Below are 21637 nucleotides of genomic sequence, written 5' to 3' on the forward strand. Positions count from 1 at the left end.
TAGTGGATGGTGATTTTTAAACTTTTGTTCCATGGACGGATCATCAGTCTTGCAGCAGTGAGGCCTGATGCTGTATTGAATCAGAGACACAGATGAATTACCCATGTTCGGTCAACCACTCTAAGAGAGAAATAAATAGCAGTGGTAAGGTGACACTACCTCCTCAACCACACATTACATTACTCCATCTGCACCAGCCAGACACTGCTATTTGGCTATAATGGCTAGACCTTTTAGCAATAGCTTAAAATTACTACTAAAGCCCATGTCAAACATCAAAGGAAGAGAGGAGAGCCAACTGAGGATTTTGAATCCTACACATTTATCTGACTTTCCTCATATTCTCACTGCTTACAGATCATTTAGATTAGTGACTGAAATAAGACGGAGACCTTGAGTTAAAACAACATAATTGTTAACGCAGGAAAGATCAGACAATAGCAAATATTAGTGCTTAGCATCAGCATAGCATGCTTCCTACTGAGCACAGACATCATGAAATGTACGGTACAGTAAGCAGAGAAGCATTAACCTATGCTGTGTTCCTGATTGTTACTCATATATTTAGACAATTGTTAAAATTTGTACCATTTCTAGATTGATTCACAACTAAAAAAAAAGATATATAGTATAAATAGTAGTATAATAGCCTACATATCCCGAAATAATTCCAGAAAGTAAATAAAATACATTTATTAACCCAGGAACAGTCAAATGACAGCTAACGTTAGCATTCAGTTAGGACTACAGAGTCTGAAAGCTTATTATACTGTTTAGTAGGCTATTACACAACACAAAAGGAATAGTGAAAATCCCTAGCATACTGACAGTGTGAAATTCATATCTTTGCTATTCTAATGTTAGCTAGGAAGTTTTGAATGCTAACATTAGCTGTTTTCTCATGAAAGCTTACATCAAATATGTTGTTTTAAATTGAAGACAGGTCCAATATACTAATTATCATCTGTCTTTTCACTTTCTCATTCATTCTCGAAGCAGTGAATGGAAAAAATGGTCAGATGTACATTATTCATAAAACCTGTAACCGGGAACACAAATGTACAACTTTTTAAGAGTCTGCCCGAGAGAGAGAGAGAGAGAGATGTTGTAAAAGAAAAATGACTGCTGTATGAAAATGGTTGATTGCTTAAATGAAACACTGGTATATGGAGGCATGTTAACATTTGGCAGAAGCAAAAGCTTTGTATGGTTTGCTAATATTAGAAGGAACATAATAACAGGGGAAGGCTAGGGAGGAAGAGAGACATTACCCGTTTACAGTCACACATGATTCAGTGTAAGATTACTTGAAAGAGAAGGTTTCTTGGTGAACTGCATCCCAAAGAGCTGTTGCAATTGTGGGTATCGAAGCTTTCCGGTGATGGATTCCCCTGCTGCCTATAAAGGCGCCCTTGAGTGATAATGATCATTGCTCTCTCTCTAGGGTAGTACGCATTTATCTGGGTTTGAATCTGCAGATACTCATTATTAGATCTAACGGCCATCTGTCTATGAAGACCTTGTCCGTCACCTTCTGAAGATGTCCCTCTCTGGACCGGCGCCAAGGCAACAGTTGCTTGGAGGAAGGTTCTAGGTGTGGGCTGGAAACAGACTCAAATCATCAGGGTCAAGAGCCTCTTGCTCCCTTTGTGTCCTGCTTGTGCCAATGATAAGTAAAGAGACTTATCAATGGGACCCCAGAGTGTATTCATATTCACTGCCAGTTCCCACTGAGTTGGTTGGCACAGCACGTAGCCTTAAAAGCCAATCAGCATGGAGGGAGCTGAAAGGAAAGGAGGACACAAGAGACAGAGGGGGGGATGAAAGAAAATGAATGAGGAGGGGTTGAATAATCTGTGTGAAAGACTGCTTTCACTAACAGTGTCAAACATTTTAAATATTAAAGTAAACCCAACCACACAAACTGTTTTGTTGACAAACCTCTCCTGAATGGTCTTACATGAACCAGTTCTGTTATGTCATGTAAATGATAGTTGCAGTTATTCTGTGTTTTGGTATTGTAGGCTTATTGCTTACATGTGTGTTTATGTCATGTGTTCAAGGAGCAGCTCACTGATGACTAATAGGTGGCATCTGTGGGAAGGTGTGGGCTGGGTCTATAAAAGAGGCCTGTTACTATGCCCTCAAATATGAACCTTGTATTTCGTTTGATCACTTGCTCTTTCCAATTAATGGAAGTATTTTTCAAATCAGTCTAAACCCAGATGGCTAGTCCAAAGGTTATTTAAAGGAGGTACGATTTTTAGAACTGCTCAGCTTTTTTTATTAGGAATCACACATATTTTATTTATCCCAATTATTTTGCTGGCAACAATTATTTTGTTTGCTGAAACATATTGCTTGTCAATTAGCCCATTAGCTGAGTTGAAAAGCAACATAAGGAATCAGAAGATATAAGAGAAAAAATAATACATGGATTAGATTGTTGCTTTATTATTTCACTATCTTTAGTTGTATTAGTTATAATTCATACTCTATATATAGTAAGCTAATTAGCCAGGTGGGCTAATATTTGCAGCTTACGGTAGAGGCAATTAAAACGTGAATTCCTTACATTCTTGGGCTCGGGGTATAGTTGCTGAGTTATACTGTTAAGAGACAACCATTAGGAGTAAAAGTTTAGAACAATGCTAAAAAAAAAAGGGGGCTGTCTTGTTTATCTTGTCATTTTAGTTTTCACTCTCAAAATCCGCTAATTTTTCAGAAATGAAGAGCAGTCATTGACAAAAGACCTTTAAAAAAAATGCAGTCCTTACAAAAGCTGTTGCACCATTGCTGACGTCATTGCTTATACAGAAGACACAAGAAAAATCAATTGCTGCACTGAACAAAAAAAACTACCATATGGAACACACAGCCTTAGCATTTTTAATATGCTTTTATATTTGTGTCGAGGTCTACACTGAGGGCTGGCTGTCGTTAATGCATTTTGTTTTCCTTTGTTCCCAGCCCTTCTTACTGCTTTCTGCTTGGTGAACCCCCCCCCCCCCCCCCCCCCCCCCCCCCCCCCCTTTTATCTCACAACACTTCACTTGCATTAAAAGGCCCAGTGACTACTTTTTTATTTTAAATTCTATGTCCAAGTGCATTAAAAAGACATTAGTCCTGCTTTAAAACAAACTTCTTATTTAAACAACCCTTTTATGGCATCATTTCAACTCCACTAAAGCCGACTTTGTTGGGGTAATGTTAGACCTTATAACCAGTTTGGCAATGGTGGCTAGTTCCACTTCTGAATTGCTGCTAATAAATGAGATTATCTTTTCAACTTGTTAGCTTTCAAGATTTTCTTTATAAAATAAAGTGTCTGTCTCTCTCACCAGCAGGCCTGAGACTGCAGGAAATTTCGGCAGAGCTGAACCAAAGAGCTCCCTAAGAAAGTTGCCCTAAAAAACAACTTTGTCAGAGAGTTCTATTAACCAAGTTACCTTGGAGGAGAATTACTCTTTCATATTCTTCAGTAGTATCATGTAAATGGTTCAAAGTATCCTCTGGGTAAGATACTACTGCATCACTGTAGCAACAGATGACCATGGTAAAAGCTAAATTTGGGTTTACTTCAATCCCAGCATCTGCTTTCAACGTGTTCTTCAGTAATTTAATATCCACTGTAATATCAAACCCATGTGTGTCACTGGTGCGCAATGACTACCCAGAATTCACATCATCTCACTGTAACAGAGGCATGGCTCATCTTCCCAGAACTGCTGATCAATATGAGATGCCACATTGTCACAGTCAATACTATGGCAAATGGCAATTATGGACGAATTATGAACAATTTCATGGGTGAGCTCCCCTCGCCTCTTGGCAATACGGTGCCTATGATAGATTTGGCACCAGCAGTCTTGCGACACATCTGCCTTATCGCCTGTGTTTGGCTCGCTCACTCACTCTGACATATTTGGATGTTACATTCAGTCAACTACAGAGAATTGGTCAAGGGAGAAAATGGATTTGTTTGAGGATTTGTGTGACACCACATACAACTTTGTGTGTGTGCACGCATGTATAAACATGGGTGAATGTGTATGTGCGGTACTGCATGTGTGTGCACTGCCTGCGAATTGATGCTTGCTCATATGCATGTTTGTTTGTATTTGTTTAACAAATCACTGCTTTACAGAGGAAATGTACAACTCATCCCACAGATTTACAGTGTGTGTTTGGTTTCTGCCCACAGTATAAACGGGTGTGTCTTTGATTAAAAATATTTATTCATACAAATGTTTCTCGGCAGTACCGATGACTAGACATCTGATAAGTTATGAACCTAATACTGCAACATTATTTCTTTGTGAATTTTAAAAACTTTGCTTCTCTTCTATCAAATAATTTCTTTAGTTAAATATTATATAAAATATTGGATGTTTTTGACATCTAACACCAAAGTAGTGCATTTTCTTATGGGTTATTTTTTGTCTTTCAGTTACACTGCCTGGAAGCTGTTAGTTCGTCATGAGGTCCTCTACCCCTCTTAATTTTGAGTGCTAAAGTAGTCTTCTGGGAGGCCTTTATTAAATTATCTTGTCTGTACGCTAATGGGAATCTTCCACTTCAAGCGAGCCAATGGTCTCTTTGGTTGGTATCCTTTTCTGGTAAGCTATTAGGGAAAAAGTTAACTGTAACTCTTCTCCAATTTTTTCATTTTCACTGGATTAAGTGTAATTTCACTGACACAGTGTTTACTGCTCTGAATTTCCAAAAAAGAAAGCCTGTATGTTGCTGAGATGCTAGCTTTTTAAACTTTTCGCATTTGAAAATTACACATTAACAGTCAGAAGCCAATTTTTGAAAAGTTCACCACCAGCAGTGAATAAAATTCATTTAAATGCTCCATGTCGCGTGTAGGCAGACACATTTTTGATAACTGCTATTTTAGAAAATTTTAAAACGTCATCTAACCTTCCTTGGCTACATGATAATTAAACAGAAGTAGAAATGACAATAAATAAAAACACTGTACATGAAATACAGTCGGTATTCTAGATGAAAGTTTAGGAGGTATTATGTCAATCTGTAATGTGTAAACACATCCCTCATCTGAATGTTTTATGGCATTATAGCTCAAAGTGTGAACACCTGCAGCTACAACACTGTCATTATTTTTTTGGGCACATATGGTGTCCTGTATATGTAGCCTAGTGATACATGCATTAAATGGCAACTGTGTAAAGATAAGTAAATGTTGTTAGTTGAACTTCCCTCTGTGAACACTTGAAGTTTGTTTTGTGAAAAGTTGTTAAATTGACTTTTGTTTCTCTAAGGAAAGTTATATTGTTTTGCCCTTCAGGGCCACCATACCACCCGGTAGCTGAAGCCTGATTCACACTTATCCTGACCGTCAGCGAACGCCTCCTTTTGGTGACACCTTAACTATTGTAATTGGTTTGGCACTGACTTTAGCCTGCTTTGTTAGCAGATAAACCAGGTATATTAACTCAATTCAACTTACCTTTTGATAATGAGTTGACATTATGTCATAATGTTGCTCTTTAAAATGAAAACTTAAAAACTCCCAGTCGAAGAAAGTTGGTGCTAGCTGGGAGGACTGCCAGTCTCACTCAGGTGTAAGGTGTTTGGACGGTAGTGAAGGTTTTGAGTCATCATGTCATATTGCAATAACTGAAATTGTTGGCTGAATACACTTAAACTGGATCACCTCTGGATAACGTCCGGGCTCTGCCGAAGTATCCCCTACGTTGGACTTCGTCACCCGGTGTAAAACACACCGTCCTATCGTTGCTCTCTCCTGTTTGGGGCGAATTTAATTGATCCGGGCAAAGCGCGACCGCCTCTGAGGTGGATTCCCTGAATCCACAACGCTGAGCATCTCGCGTGGTATACACCTCTTTAGCCCGGGCACTCATTATATTTTCTCATAACTCTCTTATTGAAGGATAAACCAGCTGTAATCTAAATGAAGCCGGAGTAATTATCCCTGCATTGTTGTGTGGAGGCAGCCCGGAGGAGGGGATGGATACAAGCGAGCGAGCGAGCAGAGGCGCACCGAGGCAGCTATACCTGACAGAGCCAGCTCCTCTGTGATGCAGCTGTTTACTATACGGCTGAGAAAACCCACGGACACACCGAGGACTGCTTTTTAAAACGCTAACGAGCGAGAAATCAGCTGCTGTTTGTTATTCTGCACGTGCTGGGATTGCATATGATGAGCATGGAGAGCCATACAGGCGGTGCACTCTGCCTGCCGTGCACTCGGAGAGAGATTACAACACCGCTTTGATTTTCTCTGTCTGATTTCGCTGCTTTGCCCGTTGATGTGATTTGTCCTCTTCTTCCTCTGAACTGGGATTTTTTTTTTTCCCTTCTTCACATTTCTTTTCCCTCTATTCAGTGCGTTTTGAACGAGAAAGCCAAGCGTCAACTCGGTCATTATACAGAAGTGTTTCGAGGAGAGGACAGCGTTGGCATCTCTCCATGCGCGCTCCACGCCGGGCTGTTTATTATTATGGAACTGTGACCCCCAGCAGAAGTACAACTTATGCTTTCAAAATCTTTACTTTCTTCACTGTTTTACATGTAAGGACGGTGGCATTTTGAGGATATCTTGGTTAAAATGCGGTGTGTATCGGGGTTGTTTAGCCGGCTGTCAGTGACGCAACATCTCACATAGACTGCATGAGGAATGTATGCGTAGAAGGGCGTGAACTTGCAGACAGCAACCTCCTTACAATTAAAAAAAAAACATCTTCTTGTATATAAAGGCAGATTTTCAACCTGATACACTTCATTCAGCTTAACTCATCACGGAGACATAATGGATCTGAAAGCGGACTCGGAGGACATAGACTACAAGCAGCCGGCACCCATTGAAGTTTTTGCCAGCAGGTCCACGCTGCACGGCATCTCGCACATGTTCACTTATGAGCGAATGTGTATCAAGCGCAGCCTGTGGATTTTGTTCTTCCTAGGTTCCCTGGGTGTGCTGATGATGGTGTGCGTGGACAGGGTGCAGCTCTACTTCCAGTACCCGCATGTCACCAAGCTGGACGAGGTGGCGGCCCCTGAGATGGTGTTCCCCTCAGTCACCTTCTGCAACCTCAACTCCTTCCGCTTCAGCCGGGTGACACGCAACGACCTGTACCACGCTGGGGAGCTCCTTGCCCTGCTCAACGGCAGGTGTGTGTTTGTGTGATTCCCACTTACTTTACCTGTGCTTTAAAGTCCATACCTGTTGGCCAGAGGCAAGCATGCCCAGGGGTTTTTATAGGAGCCATGTACTGATTTTAGATTTCCACCTAACTTTTAACTGAGTTTTTCTTTCTTTCTATTGTTTGGCGTAAAACAAACGATTATTCAACGCACACACACTCTGAATGATAAGGTTTTGCCTCAGGGAGACCCATCTGTGAGGATTTAGTAGTTGTTTATTCTGGAATTGATTCTGTCCACTGCACAACAGGAGATAACAGTCAGAAGATTTAAACATTTGGCTGAAACGGTACATTTTTAATGCGGGTACACATTCTGCTGCAGTTATCAGGAAATTGAACAATTAACTTTTCCAATAAAATTAATGAAGAGCCAGTAAATCACTTCATCCCTGAACCAACAGACTAAAGTCACCAACGTCCTTTAAATATTCTCAAAGGGAAAGTAGAGATAATACTCTACTTGTTAGGCCTCACAGTTAAAATTTATGCCGTTCTTGAGGACTTTTACGTCTATGAAATATCATTGTGGTTGTAGTGGCCTTGATTTCTGTTTTAATGTCTAAAATGTCGGGGGGGGGGGGGTCACTTGGAAGTGCAAAGCAATGTTTTAACGCCTGGCCCTCTGGTTGTTGCTGTAAGGCCACTGGGACGTGATAAACGACATGGCCAAAGCATGCAAAACCTTTTTATGGCTCTCTGTGTATTTGACCCTGCTGACCTCCACCTTAGGTTTTTTAGAAAAAAAGGAGTAAAGAGAGAGCTGTTTCTTATTCAGTTTATTATTTAATAATGCAGTGACATTACTGTTCATGTCAGCTGAAATCCACACTTCACATAAGACACTGTATTTATGAAACCGTACACGACCACATGAAATATACCTTTAACATCAATCTTTTGAAACGTGTTGACACAGAGAAGGAGCACGTTTTATCGCGGATCATATGAATCCCCCTTCCAGGTAACAGATAATGGATGGGCTGTTTCTAAGTGGTTAATATAAAATGATGGAGTAAATGCCCCTGGTGCAATTTTCTGCCTCATCATTTTACAGTTCATGTGATCTGAATATCTCCGCATAAGTAGATGGGTAGATTTTTTTAAACTCACTGTTGGAAAACTGTCAAGGGATGCTTGTGTGATTCACAACTGTGGTTTCCTCCCTTTACACTTGTTGCTTTCTGCTGTGCTTTGATCATTTTAGACTTTCGGCAGGCATGACAAGCTCACTGTTGAAACTTTTGACTTTACTTTACTTTTTCTTGGCTGCCCATTTTATTCGGATCACGTTTACCATAGCGCTGAGGATAACGCTCCATGACACCGTAATCACCCACACAAACACAGGCACAGTTCACTGCAGATCTACTACATACAAACACATCTATAGTACCGCCTTGAACACATTAGTCACAAGTATATTTAGCATATTGATCCATGCAGCTCCGCGGCCAAAGGCACAGTCAAGGAGTACTTTGGCTGTACATGCTAGAAGGACATGAATTGAATTCTCTGCTTTCATACTGAATATCATTGCTCTGTGACCTCTACTGGATGTATGCATCATATCACCGGTGATAACCTTACAAAAGGAGAGCAATAGACTCCACTGCTTGAGGCTGCAGCTCTAGTGCTCTGTAGGGTATAGATTTCAAGCAGTGTGCATACATCCTATGTGCATTTGTTTCTCTTGTGTTTGTACTCTCAAGATGTAATGGTAAACATTCAACACATTCAAAACTTTTCCCCTTCTTTTTCATATCATAGCACAGCTTCAGAAAGAATTCCTGTAAGAAGTGGGAACCACACCTGAAAAACAATAAGGGCAAAGACTTAGAGGAAACCAGAAAATGAAAGTAGCGGCACTTGCTCCAAGTGACTTTGGAGCAAGCTGATTTCAGATGGAGGGAGGGAACTGCAAGCAGAGGCAATTAACTTGCGTCTCGTAAGCTCTGTGATGAACAAGTCTTTATCCCTGTGTAATTAGGGCTGTTTGTTAGGCTACAGAGTTGTCTTGCTGATTAACACTCTCTCATCTTTCTCCCTGCTTCTTGCCCCCTCTTGTTCCATTTGGCCTTGAGGGGGAGATGTCCCCTAACTTTTTGCCAATTCAGACATTGGTCCAGTGTTAATCTTGAAGCCCCTGAAACCTAAATCCAGTACAACAGTATAATGATATAATTTATAGAGCCTAATGTAAACTAACTTTGTAAGCAACTCAAAAGTTATAGAAATAAATAGCATACATTTTACACTTTCTCATTTACACTTTTGTAAACTTTTCCGATGTCAGATATGAATTTGGATGATGGTTGGATATTTATTAAAAACATTTCCCATTTAATTCCATAAACCAATCAAAAATGGATTGTAGTTCTGTAATAATACGGCCCTAGCTAATGCTACAAAGCGCTCTTTTAGCATTGCACTTCTAATATTAGAACAAAAGGTGCGAACAATGGCAAACATTGAATGTGTATGTACTGTTTACCTTGAGTAATATGGATAGCAAAGTATTTTGCGATTCAGTTACCTGTTACAACAAATAAGCTGGCAGGCCTTTTGCTTCCTTCTCTGAATCCAAATCAAAGGACGCGAACAAATAAACCCAGGGAGATAGCTGCTATGCCTTAATAGTCTAGAGTCATAGCTGAAAGAGCAAAACAAATGGTTTTCAGTTAAGTCCTATTTGATTTTTGTGTTTTCACACAAGCACAATATTCCTGAAAATGTCCGTAATTGAGCCACATGTACATGTAAACAGGACAACTTTTCCATCGACAACCCGATTTATTCCTGCCAGACCCCTGGTAAAATTTCTGCGTGACGTTGGAGTGAGCACATGTGTGAATGCAGCAGGAAATATTCAGGAAAATTCACTGCAAGTTTGCCGGGGTGATGACATTTATAGGACCTGTCACTTACGATCCGCCAGTTCATGAAACACAGCTGACAATTTCCCTCTGTTGGGGATATGTGAATAAGAACTTCAACTTCAAGAGATTCAAGGGTCAGGCTGTCCTTCAATTTCCCAGAAAATTTTTACAGCGTATGTGTGAAAACAGCTGAAGATTTAAATGAATACTTTATAAGCTAACTTTAATAAAATAATGAATGCATAATTATATTCCAAACAAAATGTCTTTGAAAGACGACAGGGAAAGCTTTACTTGCAGGTCTTACTCAGTCTCAAAGAAATAGAAAATGACTGTTTTGTTTTTCCTCCAATGTTCTTATCACACATAAGAACATTAGAGGAAAAACAAAGGAACTGTGAACAACTTGAATCTGACTGAAATGTTTTCACCTTGTTAATTGGGTTTTCTATAGACACTGCTTTTAAATTAAACTTCGATTTAGAACAAACGTTGAAGTACTAAGCCTCTTTATATCAGGCTGAGTTTTCCAAGAAATAGGTATAGGAGAAAATCTAAGTGTCATGTGGCTTTCAGTCTGTGTCCATCACTGTCTCAGGAGGAAGCAGCAGGCAATGTCTGCCCTTGCAGTGATGCTACTCTGTCTTAGATGCTGTGAAGTTTATAGCTGAACGTCGAGGAAGTTTAACTAACTCCACTCCAGCAGTTCATATACCCCTCCCCCCCCCAATCAATTACCTTCTCATTGGATTTTGCAGGTTGAAGTCACACTTAGCAGTGCAGAACATCACAAGTAAATTGCTTAATTTTATTTTTATTATGTCGCAAAGGCAATTACATGATAATTAACAAAAGAAAGGTCATTTTGGAAAAGATGTTGGTTATGTTGCTCAAAGTGCCGCATCAGTTCACAAAAGCCAGAGATGCGAGTCTTCTGCTTACACAGTTATTAAGCTTTCACATGTTTCCTGAGCTTGCAAACATGCTTTAAATTCACATAAGCGTTTTACAAAGTGCCACAAAATGTAATGCTCTATAACCTTGACTGTGTCATCCGTCTCGGCAAGTTCACAAGTTCTACTCAGGAATTGGCTTGTAAAAAAAAAAAAAGTGCATGGGAGAGGACAGAAAAGGGGCAGATCATCGAACATCATCGTTGCATTGATATTGTGAGGAGATTATTGCTGAGGAGACATTGGTAGTGAATTTGGCAATAGGTCAAGTTGTTTAAGGTCAAAAGGGATCCATTTTTGGTAAGATTATCTGAGTTATTACGGTACTTTAATTGGCTTCATCGATTTGTTGCGTGTGTGTGTGTGTGCTTTTCAATGAAATTGAGATTCATTTTGGGTTGTTTTCACCTCTCTGTGGCTCTTGTTTGCATGTCTGTGATCTTGTCCAAAGTGGCATAATAACTGTCACAGGTGCACCATAATTAAGATGTGATTATCCAAACTCTGCTGCCAGGAATCATTACAGTTATTCATTTTCAAGGACACTGCACAAACAATCCCATCCTCATTAGAAGAGGAGTTCAATTAGCGCTAATTGGATAATTACCTGAGATTAGATCAAGATGTGTTCATTGTTGTGTCATGCAACATGTGGTATTAACGCCAACTAAACACAAATGGAGTGTAAACTGCTTTGAGGAGTTTCTTTTTTTCTGAAGTTACGATGTAGTGGGAGTAAAGTTGAGTGACCAGCCTCTCTGTCAGAGTCCACCCTAAAAACCCAGAGACCATATTTACTATCTCCTGTCCTGCGGTGGCAAAGTGATGCAGATGCCTCTTCATCCGTTTTAGTTCCCGCAACAAAATTAAAGTGCTTGTGGCCCGTAATCCAATTTAGTCTCCCCCACCCTTATGCAGTGAGTTTGCTGTGATTGCTTTAGGGAGCAGTGGCAGGGCAATATTAAAAAATCTTCCCATATTATTGTGATTGTATGCGCCGCAGCTAAAGCCTCCTGACTCTGGGATCCGGGCACGGCGTCTTAAGTGCTCTCCTGGCAGCTTTGTGTTTCTTATAAGACAGAGGCTCACGATACAATTCAATTAAATTCAGACTTTGTCACAACAGGCTGTATCTTCTTATTACAATAAGGCATGGCGATGTTGTGAAGTAGTCCCAGTGTGGGCACTAGATTTGAGCTGTGCTTTTTATCAAAGATGCAGCTGTTTCAGTCTGTACTTGAACTGTGGTGGGATGTGATCTCTGATTCCTAAACCTCATTCCCAAGACATCAGATACCAAGGCTTCATGACTGCATATCATTCATAAGCAAAGAGATACCCTTTTTAGCATCTGCATGAGATGCACATGTGAACTCATCAACTGCAGAAGTTCAGATCAACGGCTTCCTGGTGTAGACAAAAGATCGAGATTCTGGTGAAGAGTGATGGATTGGTCAGAATGTGCAGAAGTTTATCCCACATATCGGGGTTTTGAGTCTGAGGAAATAAAAAAAATAAAAATAAAAGATTTAGCCCATACTGTGAATTTACCCCAAAATCTGACCAAGTAGATTTTGTGCCCAAACCTAAACAAACTGACCAGTTCATGTCAACCTCTTGTGAGAGGAAAACAAACATACGCCAATTTGTGCCTCTGTATGAGAGGATAAGTAGCTTTACAAACTGTGGTATTTGACAACCCAGGATGAATGGGTTGGATTTTGGAGACACCATATGTACCTTTTTCAAAAATAACGATTTCACCACTGGTAGGCTGTATCTAGTAGATCTATATGCTTATGTCACTACAATTACCGTCACATTATTGAATGCGTCTGACTGATTTGGATTGAAGTTGATCAAAATGTAATGCCTTAGATATAACTTCAAATGACAATATAGATCCTTAAATTAAACACGAACCAACCAGAAATGTAATTCTGACTGTGAAATGAATGGCAAAAAAACACATTTTGTTTATATTACACTTTGTTGATATTACTGTGCTACACACACTTAACTATACTGCAAATGAATATGCTTTGTTCCTGAAATATATGATGGGGAGTGGGCTGCAGAATGAAATCATTTTAGACCTGTGTCTGTCTCTTTTCCCATTATCACATCTGGGAGAAATGCTTGAGCTAAATACAAAGGGGAGTCTTTGAGATTGAATTAAGCAAGTAACACTAAACACTTTGTATTCCTGAAGGATGTAGGTCATTTCTTACAAAGTGTACTCTGTTTTCAGATGTTTAATAGAAGATCTGATCGAGCTGTGTTTTTGGGTTGATGATGCTTTTTTTTTCTGAGAATGCATGTAATTTTTAAAACCATGTAATTAATGCACTGAAGTCAATCAGGTCACACATTTAATGTAAAATCTGTTCACACGATAAGTTAAGCATTAACCCTACATAACCTTAATTTTCCTTTATCAAAAAAAGCCAGACGCAAAAAAGAAAGGTAGCAACTAATAATGAGTAACCTTTCCTGGGATTATCATCTCTTTAATTTATGAGCAAAGTGGTCATCTGCACTGTCCTGTAATCATCAGCATGATAGTATCAACTACTCATGCTTCTTCTTCTTTATTAAAAAGATTAATAAAAAGAAGACAGCTGTGGCCGCAAAGACTAGAACGAAGATGCACTACAAGTTACAATGATGATAAGAAACAGCTAACTCCCCGACTCAGTAGGTGTGGAAACACAAGTTTTACCATTTAAAATTCATGATTATTACAAGTAAAAATCCCTTTAAGAAAAAGATGTGAGTACTGACAGTGCAGTCTAAAAAAGAAGAGAGATGGAGAAGGGAAACAGCGTTTTGGAGATCATGGAAGAAAGGACATTTATTTTAGTTTTAATGTCAGGATGTCTGGAAGATATGTGCATTGTAAAATATTGGCCCAGTAATGTCTATGGTAACTTCAGGTTACATTACCTTTTCCCATCAGGACCTGCAGCTTGTCTCCTAAATAATGTAGGTACAAACAAACACCTGAAGCAGGACATGACTCTCTGAGGACTGTCTGACTTTCAGAACCGTCATTCTGTGTTGCCTCTAAAAAAATGAAAAACGCAAAATGTTCTATTTGGCTTTGGCTTTACGCCACATTGCGAGTAAATATTTGTACAATAATAATCAAATCAACAGACACTGATGTGCACACACACAGAAAAGCCAACCATGTGCACCTGTTTACTTTCAGTTCTAGAGAACACAGTCTGTGATCTGCACGGACCAAGTCTTTATGGTTGGGAACGCACATGATCTGGATAAACAATCGGTTTGACATTTCTCCATTAACTGTCACAGTGTTTGAATCGATCAACAATCAGTAACTTAACATTTGTAAAGTTATCCCACAGCCTGCTGTAGTCTGTGAACTTATCAAGAGACCTTGTTATACAGCACTGTGTTGTATCCAACACTGAAGATATAGTGCTTGCTAGAATCACGCTCCCTGTTTCACTTACAACACAAACCACTGCAGCAGACAGTGATAACACATCTGCTAGATGAATAGAGCTGGGTAGGGTCCACAACCTCACAATTCAATTCAATTTCAATTATTTGGGTCACGATTCGATATCAATTTGATTCGATATTGATCAATATGCTTTGATATCGACAGGAATACCCAGATATCTCATCACAGTACCTTCTGATATTTGTTAAATAATTGTGTGCATTGTTTATATACATTTAGAACAAACTGACTCAAAAATATATTTTATGCTTGCATTATTCTTTAACAAACAAATAATAAAACATTAAAGTACAGTAGGATCTAAAGTGCACATTTGTGCCTGACCTGAATTCACAGCACCCACAGAGCCCCCAGTGGAAAGGGGTGTCATTACAAAGAAAAAAAAAATCAGGATTTCCCTGAATGGATATTGAATTGGGGATATGATAATTGCAATGCATTGATGAATCGATATTTTTAACCAGCCCTATGAATGAATTGTCTGCTTTTGTTACGTTTTGTACACTGTCATAGCTAAATCGAGAAAAAAAAATGTTTTTGGTAAATTTATTCTTATTTATTATTCACAGATTTTGTTTTGTTTTGTGATGTTGTAATGCAGGGACGGTTCCAGAGGGTAACAGGGGTGGACTGGGCACTTCTATATAAAAAAAAAAAAAATAGCGAGTATATTATTTTATCCTGACATGACTTGACTTAAATCTGTGACCTGATCCAACAAAACGTAATGCCTTAGTAACTCATATTAAAACACATTAAAACTCAATAAAATGGTTACCATGGGTCAATTTAAAAACCTGATCACAATTCACTGTACTCATGAGTGTAAATGTTATTACCGGTTACTGTAGTTGCCTGCTTGCTGCTTATTCTTCTGGTCTTATAATCTATGTATTTTGTCTTTGTTGTTTTTTGTCCCTTATTTGTTTTAATTGTACTCTCAACATCATTGTAAATTAGGGCTTGCCCTCAATGATTAATAAATAAAGGTAAAATTAAAATTAATGAAGTGAGACAAATATTTGTAAAACAAAAACACAATTTATTTTTCAAACTGACTTCAACCCGACTTTTCCCTGCTGTACCCCTTGTAAAATTTCCAGGTGAGCCAATGTATGATTGAACAGGTACAATTCAGAAAAATCAACCACGGGGGAATTGGAGGACGTGATGATATTTATATTGCGAGTCATTGTTAGTGAACAAATAGTACAATCGTCCTGCACAAAATAAAGCAGCTTCATACTCATTTCTGCATGCTAATATGTTCTCTGCTCTTTATTTCATACTGTGGTTACCACTACCACAGGGTCCTTTTAACGTCATGTCCTGGATCATGCATTTACAATATGTTACATTCAGTGTTAATGATTGTCCCAGACTTCACAGCTCTGCCGGCTCCATCTTTAACCCCTCTTCCACAATAGAGTGTGATGGTTTCCCTCTCATCAACGTTATGAGTTCAGCAGAGAGAAACAGTCATTTCGAATCACAGCATATGCTGTCTCACATGGTGAATATTTTATTTCATTCTGTTTGTAGCAGGTAAACAGCAGTGGAGCTGCAGCTGAACATATTACATTTCTTGTAATTTGGTTGGGACACAAGTTGAAAACACACTGCCAGTTGAATATTAAGGCTGTGCCCACAAAAGACATAATATTTCATTTTTTATTCATGCATCAACTTACATTATTCCCATCATCAAGGGACAAAATCATGTTCATGAGCACAGACAAAGCTTGACCTTGTGGAATTAAGAAAAATCCATTCAGATTTACCACCAATAATGGTTTGAAATAGTGCCCATATCCATGAGAAATAACAGGGCTGTCAAGCGCCCACAAAGTCATCTAAAGATTTATTGTCAGAGGAGAAGGGTATGCCTTTGTCTCTCTCTGTCTCTCGTGTGTTTTCAGTTCTAATTCTGGTGACTACAGCTTTGGAAATGAGTTATTCATGTTTGCACATTTAAATTGAGCTGCTCGAAATTATTACAGTAACACAATACACCAAAGTTATTATACGACGGCTGCTGCCCTCTCACATTACACACTAAACTCAATTCTTCTCTCCTGTCCTTTCGACTTGTACACTCATTTGGGAGACAGAGTAAGAATAGCAACCTTGTCTTTCTATTAATTCCAAACAAAATTCAAAAACCACCATACCCTTCTTTCTGTGTGTCAAAACAAATGATTCTTATAAATGTCTGTCAGTAGTGCTTAATCTTAGCACTCCATAATTTGGAAGCTTGTTCCGCTGATGGCCCATCGCTCAGCAGGGGTCATCAATGGGCCGTCTTTTTCTCTGAGCGAGGCCGTGCTAGTTAATTGAGGTTAATTTGTATCTGTGAATGGCTGTGAGCAGGTGCTGGAGCTTGATGGTGGTTGTCAGGCAGAGGCATTTCATAAATGATGTTCCCGGTGTTTTGTTTCTGAGAATTGCAATTGTAAATGAGTGTCAGCTTGGTGTGTGTTGGTACATGCAAATTACTCACACTTTGTTGTGTTTTTGTGTCGAGGAAAGAGTTTGTGTGTATGCTTCCCTACATGATACTGCTAATTTTCCACTTGAAATAAATTGCAGCAGATGCTTTGTGAAGTGTTCGGCTTGGATTTCAAACGCTAGATAGTCTGTGTAGTATTTTTCAGAGTTTGCAGGATTTTCAACCTGCACTATACACATTGTTATGCTTACAACATTAAAACGCTCTGCCAAAAACACTTAATCCTAATTATTTTGCAGAACAATTATCATGATTGTGTGGAGAGAAATAGTCGCATTCTTTAGATAATAAGCATTTCGTCTCACTCTGCATCACCCATGGTAATGCGGGTGCCACAGCTTGGGAGCCAGTTGGATCTATCACATGAATACAATTGTTAGACCTGGCTAACTGCAGGTTTTTCGAGAGTTGGCATTAGCATTAGTACCTATAGTTGATTTAGAGGGCGAATATGCTCTTAAGGCTGGATCATTATTAATGTCTTACAAGTTAATCCCTATTGTCCTGCCAAAAAAAAGCTTGTCTGCATGCCAGACTCTGTTAAATACACATTTTGAAATGGGACTGAGGTACAGCTGAAGTTGTGTCTCGCTCTATGGATTAAGGAAAACCCTTAAAGTAATTCTAATTTTTTAATCTTAATGGTTTGATTGTTTCTAAAATGAGTCATGAAAAACAAAAGGCTGAGAATGATATTCACCACCATTTTAAAAGAAAACAATTGCACAATTATACCCATTTATACTTAAAGTGCTGTTATGTTTTATCCCTAAATAAATTGATTAACTGACAAGTTTAGTTGAGAAAATGTGTCCTGATGTCCAGAGTAACTAAGTCCAGAACTTTTTTTGTCCAGATACGAGATCCGAGACCCACACATGGTGGAGGAAAATGTCATGCAGATCCTAAAGGAGAGGGCCGACTTTGACAGCTACAAGCCCCGCCCCTTCAACATGCGCGAATTCTACGACCGAACGGGCCACGACATCAAGGACATGCTGCTGTCCTGCTACTACCGAGGCATGGAGTGCAGTGCTGAAGACTTCAAAGTGGTGAGTCAGGCGTGTTAATAGTTAAACATCCTCTGCAGAGCCAGCTGAGGCTCTGCCAAGAAGAGGGTCAGCAGAGCATATTTGTATTACAAGGTCAGCCCTGATATAGTTTATTATAACATCTATATAATATGACCTCTGTTGAGAAATCATCGCTGAAGTTTGCTTTTGAGAAATTAAATGTTGTGTATATGTGGTGGTGAAATGAATGGACAGATTTTTATTCACACTTCAACCTGAGGGTGCTCCTGCAGTTCAGATCCGTCCGTTTCCCCTCAGGGTGGCACTGAGAGCTGTTGTATACACTGTCGCTGACTCCCAGGCCAAGGGCCGCAGAGAGTACATCTGTAATGCTGAAACAAACCATGTCCAGATCTGCCACAAGACACTGCATGCTGTATGGTTGTTTACAGTCTCAGACAGCTTGAGAAATGCTCTCATAAAAGGTTGATACTTGGACATTTACTGAACCCTGGGTCAGTGCCATAACACTTTATGAGTAGGAAGTCACAATTGTGTCCATCTTGGACATTTTCTTGGTGTGTTTGTTTTTCTCATCAATTGGATGGGTACAAACATCCAGTTATTACCTGGAACTTGTGTGACCTTTATATCTGCTGTGCAGTGTCTGGATTCATTACACACACTGAAGTGTTCCTTCCTTATATTGCAGCTACTACTAACAGCTGCAACAGTTTGGTTGTCAATGGTTACAGGTAATTTTTCATTTTTAACATGTCTGTCTACCAGATTTTTATATACGTATTTTGCTGACACGTGCAAATTAACCAACAGATTAGTTGCTTGTGAGTACTGCTGAAAAAACCCAAGATATCTAGCAATTCTTTCTCCATGCATTGTTTGACTTTCTTCACAATCAAACTTTGTCTGCCGTTTGTTTCTTGGCAGGAGGCATACAGTATGTTTATCAAAGCCTGTCTGCTGGCAACCGCTGCTTACTGCTGCTGAAAATAGGCTTTACAGGTGTGGTGACTCTCAAGGATACTGTAAATGCTTTTTGCTGTAACACAATTTAAGGAAACTGAGCTTCAGAAATGAATCACGGCTCTATAGATTCAGGTTAATAATATGTTTCATCTTTCTTCCTTTTTCATTTTCTAAATTAGTAAGGCAGCTATTATAACATTACTGACGCAGTGGGGAAGCTTGTTTACATTTTTGTGTCAGTAGTTTATCTGAAGTGATTCAGTAATATTTCTTGATGGGCCCTCTTGGTTTTAGAAGTGATAACCAAATAAAATTGATGCCAGGCAGCTGATTTAGTTCAGTCATTAGAGCAGGCCCCATATACAGAGGCTACAGCTCTCAAGGCATGGGCTGCAGGTTCAACTCCTCCTAAGCTTGTCTACCCCCACACTCTCCTCCCCACATTTGTTGTTGCTTTTAAACAAGTCCTATACAGTAAAAAATATAAAAAAAATACTCTTCAAGGTCTTGTGAGGAAGTTTAGGTTTGTGTCGATTTTAGCGATCCCTGTGGACAAAGTGGAATGTCTCATTTGCTTTAACAAAAATCTTATAATGCTTTATTTTAACATGTATCAGTCTTTGCTGTGGAAAATGTAAAAAAAAAAAAAAGGCTGTTCCAGCAGCGCATGGCTAAAAACTTCTGACACCTACACACCTACCAGTGGTTTCAGGCATTAAAAAATGACTGTATAGTAATAATCATTATTCTGGCTAATGGTGTCTTTTGTTTTAGTCATAAAGAGACAAAATTATTCATTTTTGTCTTTTTTTTTATAAAAACCTTAAAAGTCCTAAAATGATGCTGAAAAATTATTTTGAGGAAACTGTTGCTTTTGAAAGAAATCCAATATTAATTTCTTCTATTATTTAATAAATCCTTCAAAAGACATCAACTGCTTCTTTTTTTATGAGGATGGATCAAAAGAAAAAATGGGCTCACAATCAAGTTGGACACCGTTGCAACCATTGGCATCCTGCTGTGAGAGAGGAAGCTAATCCATTCAGAGAGACTATCCAACAGATGCTCACTCCAGAGCAGGCGGCAAGTGATGATCGCACGGTATTGATAAAGTTGATGCTGCTGGGGATTTTCGGAGTAAAAAGGACCTCGTACACATTTTTTGAAAGTATCATTAATAATCCAGTCACCGTAGATCACTGAATATTGCCTCTTGTGTGCATTTATAGGCAGATATTTTTAGCCAGATTATTGCTAGAAATCTGGCCTCTGTTGTCCGTGAGATAACATGGTCCTGCTCTTTAGAGAAGGAAACATCACTCCCTAGCAGCTTGTATAAACCTTTTCAAGTTCAGTGAGGTTATCTACAAAAATCACACTTTTTGATCAATCCTCCAATAAATGGACATCCTTGAAGAAAAGAGTCGCTGCTTTGTATCTCTCCATTTCACTATTGCTCATAAACATTAGTTTGCTGCTGATGCTGAACCTATATGTCAAACTTTTTCCTTTTTGTAAGTCCAAGCTTATTTCTGTTTGGAGAGAGATGCTGAACTGGAGGACATTCCTTGTATGAGCGTATATGCATGGCTTCTAAAGCTTATTCTGATTTTGATGCTGCAGGACAGGTGTGCGTCAGATGACAAGAAAACGTCCTCTTCTTCTTTCAGACCAGTGTGCAAGTTTGATCCGTGCCAGTCATGCCTGTGGGTACAGAGTGTATCTGAAAGATCGCAATAAAAGGCATATTAAATCCGGCCCCATGTTTCACTCCCATACCTTGTGTCCTTCAGTGGTCCTTTGAGGTAGAATATCTCATGCTCTGAGCAATTTTTTTCTCTCTCCCCTCTCCTGCAAAATCATTTTGTACAGCAATGACTGCGACACGGCCCACATGGTGCAGCCCCGTTAATGTGCTGATGTGTCCACATTTACTGTAGTTAGTTGTGCTTATGGCAGATGGTGCTTCGCAGGTCTCAGCTGTATTAGTACAGTAGTGGACCTGGATAGAACAAGTCAGCAGAGAGCACTAATGGTGTGGAGAAAATCATCAGAGCGATAGAAAGAGAAAAAGTAGCATGAACACTTCCACCAGCCTCTCTGCCTCCAAAGCCCAGAGCATGGACACAGTAAAAGTGTGATTAACACTGTCGGCAGTTTCTGCTTGTTTACTCCAAGCATCAGCAGCGTGCCTCTCGCGCTGCTCCCTGGCTGCGGTGGATCGCCAGAAACAAATGGTCTCTGCTACATATTGCATCAGGGAGTCGGGTTGCTGCTCATCTTTTCATCAGCGCTCTGATAGAGGTGGAAATAAAACAGTCAGCGCACAGCGATGGTTACATTTAGTGCAGGAGGTCTCAGATGGGATGGTGAGAATCCGCTGGGTTACATACATTCTGATGGATGAACACATTTGGATGCCTCACTGCTTCTGCTATGTCAGAATTGATTTCACATACAGTTAGGTCCGTGTTCTGGTATTTTCAAATATGATGTTCAGCATGTCCTTGTTAAAGGGGCGATGTTGTCATGAATGAATGATGACTGTCCCAATACACAACAGGACATGTTAACTACCATGTATTTGATTTTCAGTCATTATTGCTG

General features: G+C 39.4%; 1 protein-coding gene across 2 annotated transcripts in view; it reads left to right on the forward strand.

The window, feature by feature from the left end:
• The first annotated feature begins 5340 nt into the window (after window positions 1–5340).
• asic1b (acid-sensing (proton-gated) ion channel 1b) overlaps window positions 5341–21637 on the forward strand; it is a 171450-nt gene continuing 155153 nt past the window's right edge. The window contains exons 1-3 of one of the 2 annotated variants that reach the window (XM_061043334.1): window positions 5341–5452; window positions 6954–7161; window positions 17887–18082. In XM_061043334.1, coding sequence (XP_060899317.1) covers window positions 6971–7161; window positions 17887–18082 — 387 coding nt within the window. In that variant the 5' untranslated portion in view covers window positions 5341–5452; window positions 6954–6970. Of the gene's footprint in view, window positions 5453–6385; window positions 7162–17886; window positions 18083–21637 lie in introns of those variants that run through there. The other variant, XM_061043333.1, reaches the window with a different exon arrangement.

The sequence above is a fragment of the Labrus mixtus genome, chromosome 7 (genome assembly GCF_963584025.1).
Source record: "Labrus mixtus chromosome 7, fLabMix1.1, whole genome shotgun sequence".
NCBI lineage: Eukaryota > Metazoa > Chordata > Actinopteri > Labriformes > Labridae > Labrus > Labrus mixtus.